General features: G+C 47.0%; 2 protein-coding genes across 4 annotated transcripts in view; one reads left to right on the forward strand and one right to left on the reverse strand.

Annotated features, from left to right (window-relative positions):
* The window catches only part of PMEL (premelanosome protein), a gene marked incomplete at both ends in the record, with an annotated part of 3,876 nt that extends 819 nt beyond the window's left edge, over positions 1–3,057 (reverse strand). The window contains 3 exons of the mRNA XM_081058978.1: positions 2,299–2,444; positions 2,816–2,895; positions 3,039–3,057. Of these exons, the coding sequence (XP_080915104.1) occupies positions 2,299–2,444; positions 2,816–2,895; positions 3,039–3,057 (245 nt within the window). The remainder of the gene's footprint in view (positions 1–2,298; positions 2,445–2,815; positions 2,896–3,038) is intronic.
* Positions 3,058–3,129: 72 nt separating this feature from the next.
* CDK2 (cyclin dependent kinase 2) lies at positions 3,130–9,125 on the forward strand. 3 transcript variants are annotated; one of them, XM_081060542.1, is made up of 8 exons: positions 3,130–3,490; positions 4,202–4,279; positions 4,387–4,507; positions 5,188–5,358; positions 5,846–5,947; positions 6,630–6,773; positions 7,075–7,278; positions 7,903–9,116. In XM_081060542.1, exons 1-8 carry the CDS (start codon positions 3,375–3,377, stop codon positions 8,005–8,007), a joined length of 1,041 nt encoding a protein of 346 aa, XP_080916668.1. In that variant the 5' UTR covers positions 3,130–3,374; the 3' UTR covers positions 8,008–9,116. The 3 variants fall into 3 exon arrangements, with proteins under 3 accessions (XP_080916668.1, XP_080916669.1, XP_080916670.1); XM_081060544.1 differs by having other exon boundaries at positions 3,196–3,490; positions 4,210–4,279; XM_081060543.1 differs by lacking the exon at positions 6,630–6,773 and having other exon boundaries at positions 3,138–3,490; positions 7,903–9,125.
* The last annotated feature ends 985 nt before the right edge of the window (positions 9,126–10,110 follow it).

Below are 10,110 nucleotides of genomic sequence, written 5' to 3' on the forward strand. Positions count from 1 at the left end.
GATTCAAGGTAAAGTATAGGGAATAGACATATACATATACATAAATTACTATAATTCAAGGCACTGTTTAATATAAGCCATAGCCAGACATACATGAAGTACAACAAAAATGACAGACTAAACAAGATTAGTTCCACTCTAGTGGATTGGGAAAGACTTCAACGAGAGAGTTGGCCTGTGGGATAAGCACTCCAGGCAGGAGGCCCAGTGTGAGCAGCACGCATGGAGACAGGGAAACACACGACACGACAGGGAACTACTAGTGATGTGGTTGATGCACATTGTGAGAGATGAGGCCAAGAAGATGGTGTAGGGGCTTTGACTGTCAAATGAAGGAGTTTGGCCTTCATCTTGCAGACAAGGCCATCTCAGAAGGTTTTTTCTGAGAAAACTCAGAAGGTTTTTTGTTCATTTTTTTCTTTTGAGATATAATACATATACATAAAATTCACCCTTCAGAATCTTTTGAATATAATCAGATTTGTGTTTTAGAAGGGTCACTATGGCAAGCAGTGAGGAAGATGGATCAGAGGCAGGCAGAGGTTGGGGTTGGGGACAGAGTAGACAAAATTATGGCAACTGACTGAGTGGCCTGAGAAAAAGGGATCTGATGGATCCCCATATGTCTTTCCCAGATCCAACAACTATCAAAATTTGCCACATTTGCTTTATCTATTCTTTGTTATTGTTGTTTGTTTGTTTTTGGCTAAGTATTTAAAAGCAAATCCCAGGGCTGCCCGGTGGCTCAGGCAGTTGAAGCTCCGTGCTCCTAATGCCGAAGGCTGCCTGTTGGATTCCCACATGGGCCAGTGCCAGATGGCTCAGTTGGTTGGAGCGTAGGCTCTCAACCACAAGGTTCCCAGTTCGACTCCTTGATTCCCACAAGGGATGGTGGGCTGCAACTAAGATTGAACATGGCACCCTGAGCTGAGCTCCTGCTGAGCTCCCAGATGGCTCAGTTGGTTGGGGCGTGGGCTCTCAACCACAAGGTTGCCAGTTCCACTCCCGCAAGGGATGGTGGGCTGAGCGATGATGGGCTGAGCCCCTGCAACTAACAACGGCAACTGGACCTGGAGCTGAGCTGTGCTTCCACAACTAAGACTGAAAGGACAACAACTTGACTTGGAAAAGTCCCGGAAGTACACACTGTTCCCCAATAAAGTCCTGTTCCTCTTCCCCAATAAAATCTTTTAAAAAATAATAATAAAAATGTAAAAAATAAAAGCAAATCCAGACATCTTGTTATTTTAAATGCTACAAATTCAGTTTGAATCTGTAAAAAAAAAAATGAATATTGAATAAGCATTGTCAATTCACACTACACAAAATTATCAAACCAGTCCATATAAAATTTCATAAATATCTAAAATTGGCTTTTTATGATTTTAAAAATCAGGATCCAAAAAGTAAGCACAATTTTTTTAAGAGCTGCAGGTGGGCAAGTATGAATAGAATATTTCCAGAATACATTAAGGAACATAGTAAAAGAAACAGTTGAAACAGCAGCATGAATGAGGGAGTCAGATCAAGGAGAACAGTCTCAAAGTCTGTGAGACCAGGATCTAGAGCAAGAAAGAGGGAACTGGGATATGATGTATATATTTCAGCACAGCAGAAACTATCCTCGTTCCATTTCTAATTTGTACTGGAAACCTAATTTGATTCTGCTGGGGAGGATCTGGAATCATCTCATTGAGCATCCCACCACTAGAGCAAGAGAATCATAAGATGCCCCATTCTTTTTCCTCCCTCCTCAGGGTAGCACGGGACATTCCAGACCCTCTCACCACCCCTTACCCCCACCCCCTTTGCTCCTGTCACGAGGCCCCAATCCCCCAGAGCCCTTTCATGTGATGCTCAGCTGAGACCCTCTCCCTGTCTCTTCCAGCCCCAAGACAAAAGCCTGGGCTGTGTTCACCCATCCCCATCCCAAAGAAGGAGGTGGTGCCTCCTTACCCTTCTTATCCAATACCACATTCTCTCACTCCTCACTTTAAATATTCTATCCCAAGCAACTGAGACATTGCCTAAAAGAGTCTCCTACTCATTTTACCCTCTTGGAGCCCCTGCTCCAGCTTACTGCCCAGAGGGCCTCATTATCCTCTTGCCCTTTCAAGCAGATGGGAATATTTTGAAGCTCAGTCCCAAATCTCTATGTGAGGAGGGAGGTCAGGTGTCTATGTCCTCACTAAATCAAATGGGTGGGAGAAGCCTGAAGTGTTGCCAGTATCTACCATTAGGAGAGGGAAAAGCAGAAAAGGTGTGCAACCCCAAATTCACACTTATTCATATCCACACATTCCACACTCACCTTCTGTGGTCCCCACAGCCAGAAGAGCACCCATAACAGCCACATGGAGAAGGCATTTTCTTTGCGTCAGATCCATCCTGTCTTCCTTCCAGCAACCAAAGGTGCTGGGGGTGGGGGTGCCTAGGACAAGCCCCTATATAAGAAAGGGGTGCTCATTTGCATAGCCCTTCCTCCTCTCCTTCTAGAGACGCCTGGGCGGAGCAAGAGGACCAGAGAAAGGCAGAACTGACAAGGGATCCTGGTCCCTGGACATCCCGTTATTCAAACAGGTTCTGGTTTCACTAGGTCATTCTCATCTTGACTGAAAAATAATTGACTGAAAGGCAGCTACATAACATGTACCCAGCACACACTATTCATCATGGGAGAGTGAATCCATCTGTTGAATCAAACTAGGAACTCTTAAAAAGACCGAAATAGAGACCCTTCATCCAGAAAGAGACAGTATCAGAGTAGGCTGAGAGGCTGAGGCAAAGGCTCCTGCGAGGCCCAGGAAACCCTTACAATGAGATTCCCAGCTTCCTGCTTTTCAAAGGAGGATGCCTGGGCCAGGTGGAATTTAATCTTAGATCGATAGATTTTCCCTAAGGGTTGTGAAAACGGAGAGATCAGGAAATCCCTACACATTCAGGACATAGGTAGGAAACTCGAGCCTAAATCAGGTACTTGAAAAAAAGTGCTTAGTCTCGGAGGTACAAACTTGTCTTACTGCCACACAGAACCGAACTTGCGCGGGGCGGGGTCATTTGCGGCGAGGGGCGCTGGGTTAGCCCCGTCCTCTCTGACGTTGACCAATAGGAAAGGCTAGGGGCGGAGCCAGGGAAACGCGGGAAGGAGAGGCGGGGCCTCTGGTGGTGGTAGGGAACTGGCGGGGAGGCGGCAACATTGTTTCAAGTTGGACAAATTGACAAGAGCAAGAACTACCCTGCGTTCCATCCGGACCTGGGGCCGCGGTGCCCGGCCCTGTTTCTCCCTCCTCCGCCCCCGAGAGCGGGGGCCCGCTTTCTGCAGGGTTCCCAGGTCCCCGCTCCAGGGCCGGGCTGACCCGACTCTCTAGCGCTTCATGGAGAACTTCCAAAAAGTGGAAAAGATCGGAGAGGGCACGTACGGAGTTGTGTACAAAGCCAAAAACAAGCTGACTGGAGAAGTGGTGGCGCTTAAAAAAATCCGCCTGGACACGTGAGTGGCCTCTATACCCGGACTCCTACTTCGGGAGCTCCTTGAGTGCCCCCCACCCCCACCCCAACAGGCGGGTAGCAGTCCAGGGACCGGAAGGTAGCAGGGAGGGACTTCTTTTGAATTGGAGAGGTGGGTTGGAGGACTGTAGAGGGTTTCCCTCTGGAGATTATAGGGTACTGTCGAGTCGTGGGAAATTTGCTCCCCAAAACCGAGTGATGCCCCCTAATGTGCAGTCAGGAAGAGGAAGGAGGCCTCTTGACATAGGGTCCAGGACTCCCCGTGGAGTTGGGTTTTGTGGGAACCGGTGAAGAGTATCTTTCTGAATACAGAGCTCTCCTTACTGCCCCAACCCCACCCTCATCTTAGAATTCTGTCCCTCTTTCAAAAGAATGGCAGTTGAACCTCACTGGCCCGTCAAGGGAGGCTGGGTGCTGCTACTCCCTTTTTTTTTTACTCTTACCCCCTCTCTTCCCCTTTACCAGGAGCCTGTACTTACCTACCCTTGGGGAAAAAAGAAATAATGACCTTAATATGTCCCAAAGCCACTTACTGTCCACACGTGAATGAATTCCTACAGCACCCTTTTTCTTCTCTCACTTTCTTAGGGGATGCTGGGGTGGTGTCTCCTTGGGGGGGAAAAGAGTGACTGGGCTGGGGAAAAAGGAATATTTGTAACCACATTCCCATCTCTGCTTTCCCAACTTCTACAAGTGAGACAGAGGGTGTACCCAGTACTGCCATACGAGAGATCTCTCTGCTTAAAGAGCTTAACCACCCTAATATTGTCAAGTAAGTATATACCTGGGAAGTGGTTGACAGTAAAGGAGGATGCCTTCTGTCTGTGTAGTCTAGGCATTTCTCTCCCTCATTTCCATTCCTGGACCTCCCTTCCTTAGGCTGCTGGATGTTATCCACACAGAAAACAAACTGTACCTGGTTTTTGAGTTTCTGCACCAGGATCTCAAGAAATTCATGGATGCCTCTGCTCTTACTGGCATTCCTCTTCCCCTCATCAAGGTAATCCTTCTAATCAACTCTTCCCTAACACAAGCATGTCTTGGAGGTGGGGGGCTGAAGGCAATTCAAACTGAGTGGTGATTTGTGACCTTGGTTTCCTTCCCAGACCTCCATCCTCTACACACACACACACACACACACACACACACACACACACACCTTTCTTTTATGGCTCTTTCACTGCACATTATGCTTATTAACGCTCGGGCTGGGCAGGAGAATTAAAGAAGTTGAAACTCTAGTGAGTCAACTTAGCAGCTCAGGTAGAAGGTCAGATGAAACTCAGATAAATGGGACTTGAGGGCACATGGTACATTCCTCCAAAAAAGCCCTTCCACCTGTTTGGTGGGAGAACTAGCCAGTGAGTCTCTATTATCTGTTTTAGGGCTGGGTTCTTTACTCCCTGAGCTACTTTCAATCTGTCAACAAATGTTTATTCAACACACATTTATTGAACACCTTCAATGTACTAGGCACAGGATATGGAAAAGACATGCAAAACTAAGTAAGACCTAGTTCTTAGCCTCACTGGGCTGACAGTCCAATGAGACAAATAGCTTGTAAACATGTAATTATAATCTAACATAGTAGAGGCTTTAGTAGAGCTTTGGAGGCACAAAGCAGACCCTAATCTGCTCAGTGTAATAAAGAAACATAGTTCTCTCTCTCTCCATTGTCAGAGCTATCTGTTCCAGCTGCTCCAGGGCCTAGCTTTCTGCCATTCTCATCGCGTCCTGCACCGAGACCTCAAACCTCAGAATCTGCTTATCAACGCAGAGGGGGCCATCAAGCTAGCAGACTTTGGACTAGCCAGAGCCTTTGGTGTCCCCGTTCGTACTTACACCCATGAGGTCAGTCCCTCTCTGTATGTCTTCTCTGCTCTTCCTGGGGGTTGTTCACAAGGACATTCACTAAAATAACTAAAAGTATTTGGACAGCAGTTTCTCTGTCACTAAATGAAAAGTATTTCTGACACCTTGAGAGGTCTTAGAGTATGCACAGAGTTCATACTGTGGGTCTAACTGGGTTTTGATAGACACCAAGCCAGGAGAGCTGGATGGCACATTATTAAAATTATGAACACTTGTCTCAAGTTTTCCAGAAAAGTCACAAATTGTGGATTCAGAAAATATGGTCCCCAGAACCATGGGCTATGCTCATTCTGACGTAAGAAGTTTTATGTAATAATTTTACTTAGGGGAGATCAGAGGGAATGTAAGGATGGAAGGAAAGAAGCTGTTAGGAGGCTGAAAGTGAGCAGGGTAGTATCGGGCAGCTGAGATGTGGGAATCTCCATGCTGGATACGCCACCCCTCCCCTTCCTACTTTTGTCCCCAGGTCGTGACCCTGTGGTACCGAGCACCTGAAATCCTTCTGGGCTGCAAATACTACTCTACAGCTGTGGACATCTGGAGTCTGGGCTGCATCTTTGCTGAGATGGTACGGAGGCATGCCTGAGTTCCACCCAGCCCATTCCTCCCCACATTCAAGAACAACAGACTGTTTCTCGGCCCCAACCCATAGCCCTTCTGTTATCACAGGGTTCTTTCTCTAGAGTAGCACCAAGGTGGGTGATGGGGAAAGGACAGGACTGTTGTCCCTGATGTCAATCACAATATTAGTATATCCTCACAGTCTTAGCATCGAGTATATATCTCTTATCCCTGAATTGAGCTGAATCATATCTGCAGCTGCTTTAGCTTTAGTCTGCATATATTTGGGAGAATGAATTCCATTTAGTGCTTCCTTCATTTGACCAGGAGACCTTATTGTAGGGTGTTAGGAATGCGGTGAAGCCACCAGTGTTCACCTTATCCACACCCTTTATTTAAACTACAGACTTAAGATCATGTCCTCCCTCTATGTCTGGCTTTTCAGACTGAAGGATCCCTGAGACCCAGAGTTATACGGGAATTTTCATCCTCTTAAATCAACAGTGGAGTGGGCTGTTTTCAAATCAAATCAGCAGTATGTGTTATGGTCCTTTATCTGGGTTGTAACTGGGGCTTGGAGACCATTAGCCATTTTATATATATATATATAAAATGACATTTATCCCCCAGTGCATTACCTTACAATTGCCCATATTCCTCTCTCAATTCACCAAAAAATATTTGTTAAGCACCTAGTGTGTACCCAGCACCATGCTAAGTGCTGTGGGGAACACAGAAGAAATGGAAGACACAGTCTCTGCCCGCTGTGCTCCTATCTAGAAGTGGCTGCATCACAAGGAGGGGGGATGACCGCAGTGTCTACCCCATACCCCGTGAGTGGCTTGGGATCCCTTTACTACGTCAGTGACACCCCAGACATTCACCCCCTCCCAACCCCACCCAGCCTTGGGGATCTGCAAAGCCATGGTTGGGGGAAGGAAGGAGGGGGCGAGGAGACAGATGAAGGAACTTCATTGTCTCAGGCTCTGTGTAACTGACCCCATGAAAGGCCCTGGGGAGGGAGTCATGGGGCCCTGCTGACCTACCACTGCCTATGGGAACCTCCATTGTATAGGGGGCAGTTCTGACTGACGTCAATGTGGGTTTTGGCCTTTCCTCTTTCCTCGTTTTCAGGTGACCCGCAGGGCCCTATTCCCTGGAGATTCTGAGATTGACCAACTCTTCCGGATCTTTCGGACTCTGGGGACCCCAGATGAGGTGGTTTGGCCAGGAGTTACTTCTATGCCTGATTATAAGCCAAGTTTCCCCAAGTGGGCCCGGCAAGATTTTAGCAAAGTTGTGCCTCCCCTGGATGAAGATGGACGGAGCTTGTTATCGGTGAGAGTGGGGTGTGGGGGCTGGGCGGGGCATTTACTCTCATTCACTACCGGAGGGCAGGGTTTCTCCTAAATGAAGGAAGGATGGGACCCTGGACTCTGGGTCTCAGTTTTTCCCTAGCCCCTGCTTCTGTCATCCTGTTGGCACACCAACTGAACAGTCAGATACAGGGAGGAGGGAAATGGGAACTCTGCTTTGGGTAAAAGAAATTCTGATTTCCCAATTTTTTTTTTCTGTTAAATTTTATTGGGGAATATTGGGGAACAGTGTTTTTCTCCAGGGCCCATCAGCTCCAAGTCGAATCTTTAGTTGCAGAGGGGCGCAGCCCACCTTCCCATGTGGGAATTGAACCGGCAACCTTGTTGTTGAGAGCTCGCGCTCTAACCAACTGAGCCATCCGGCCACCCCTCCGGAAGCTCAGTGGCAGCTCCTTGTCTTCAGTCTAGTTGGAGGGCACAGCTCACTGGCCCACGTGGGAATCGAACCAGCAACCCTGTTGTTCAGAGCTCACGCTCTAAACAACTGAGCCATCCAGCCGCCCCGATTTCCCAATTTCTTTGAAAACTTGCCGCCCATTTAGTCTACTGTCACGTTACTGAAGTCAGTATACATCTCTCCCTCCAGCAAATGCTTCACTACGACCCCAACAAGCGGATTTCAGCAAAGGCAGCTCTGACTCACCCTTTCTTCCAGGATGTGACCAAGCCGGTACCCCACCTTCGACTCTGATGTCCTTACCCAAGCCCCCAGTCTCACCCTCTCCAGTGGGGGCCTGATGTGGCTTGGCTTTGGGCTATTTGCCCTCTGTCTCGTCTGGCTGCCTTAACACTTACCTTCCCCTCTTAAACAGCCAACTCTGGGAATATAGGGGAATGGAGGGGGAAAAGGGTAAAAATGAAAGGAAGCTTCAGTATTAGATGCACTTAAGTCAGCCTCTCCCACCCCTCCTCTTAGTCATTGCTGAGGAGGGCTGGTATTTAAAATAAAATAAAAAATAAAAAAAGACTGTCCCCGCTCCCCCCACATAGGAGGATTTGCCATCCCGATCTCTGAAAGCCCCGCAATTAATATTTCCTGTGTTTGAGATGACAGAGACCCCAAGCCTCCTGTGGCCACTGTGTTTGTTAGGCTAACTGATAGCAGGGGAGTAAGTTGGAATTTTTGAAAACCAAGCAAAACAAAAACATAGGGAGGGGCCTATTTTAAAGAATTAGGTTAAAAAAATAGATGCAACCAATTTATACCCTAGTTTTAGTGTTTCGTTTCACCTACCAGTCTGGGAGACTCAAGACTCCCAGTCTCTGCAGTCCTGGGGGGGTCTGCAGTAGAAATGATTGCCCTCAGTGCCCTTGTCTGACCCTTCTATGGGCAAGGAGTGTCTGCGAGGCTCTGGAACAGGGATTGTGCTTCACTACGGCCTTATGAGGCAAGTGAAATATGTTTGACTTTTTCTCTTCCTTTTAAGATTCTCAGTTCTTCAGGTGCCAGGTCCTATCTTCCACTGAAGGCCATCCCATAGGAGTGGATTTTGAGAATGCTCACACTTTTTCAGGGCCGTGACTGAGTGGGAACATTGGGAGAAAATATTTCTTTAAAATAAGGATGAACAATTATATTTATATTTCAGGTTATGGTAGTTTCTAAGTGGAAGTGGGTGGATTTGTTGCCATGTGCACCTTGGGGTTTTGTAATGCAAATGTTAAAGTTTTTTTTTTCTTTTTATGATTGTCTCTCTTCTCCCACCTCTTGTCCTTGAGTGTTCTTGCTATTAACATTATTTGTAATTTAGTTTGTAATTCATTAAAAAGAAAAAGTTTCTAGTTTTATAGTTCATCTTTACTCCTTTACTTTTGTGTATTTATTTACTGAAAGAATGGTGAGAGAATATGAATGTGTATATATGATAATTGGTTACAGACCCCCGCTTTTCCTCATCTGTCCGTGCAGGGCTACCCACTCCATCCCATTTTGGCTTTTACCATGCACTTGGGATAGTGCCAAGGGTGGGCAAAAGTGAGAATTGTTGCCCGATTTTACATCTGGAGAAACTGAAGCCTTTGTATTTCCTACTTCTTTCGCCACAAACCTGCATCTCCTCCTGCCCACAACATACACACATACCACATACACATACGTACACTCAAGGTGGCAGTTAGGGAATTTCATTGTTAGGAAGGGCTTGGGAACAGCAATACGGTTGGAAGTGAGCTCCATGAGAATTTACCTCAACACTGCATTTCCCAGTAACCTTGTCATTTTTCCTTTTAGTTGCATATCACAAATAGCAAAGTTTTATAAAGATACTTTATTCACCTTTATAATACGATTCATAATACCAACTGTCTGTATGAAAAATTATGAAGGGGCTGAAGCCTCCCCAAGCTGCTGCTTCTAGGAGTTACATTGTCTTATCCCACAAAAAACATCTCAGACTGTCCGCGGGCCACCCCAAAATCTCTTGTCCTCTTGGACCCACTAAAAACCGACTTGAGGGCTACTCAAATTCCCAAGCTCCGGGTCTCTAGAAGATGTATTTCCTTTTACTCCCTTGCATTGGTCAGAGAGGGAGGGGTGCTAGAGTCAGCCCCTGCCAAATCCGGGGGGAGGGGCGAAGGTCAGTAGCGGCCTTCCTAAGGCTTCCTTCAACCCCGCCTTGCCTGCCATTCAAGTTCCGAATTTTCGCAGTACTGGTTGAAGTTTTACTTTGACCCGCCTCCGTCACTCACCTGATTAGATGTTTATGAGTCAAAAGGCGGGGTCATGAGGGTGTCGCGATTTTATTGGTGAATATATACGCCTGTCGACAGTGTGCCGCCCCCTGTCTCGGGGAAC

This window comes from Rhinolophus hipposideros (genome assembly GCF_964194185.1).
Source record: "Rhinolophus hipposideros genome assembly, chromosome: 9".
In the NCBI taxonomy this organism is placed as follows: domain Eukaryota; kingdom Metazoa; phylum Chordata; class Mammalia; order Chiroptera; family Rhinolophidae; genus Rhinolophus; species Rhinolophus hipposideros.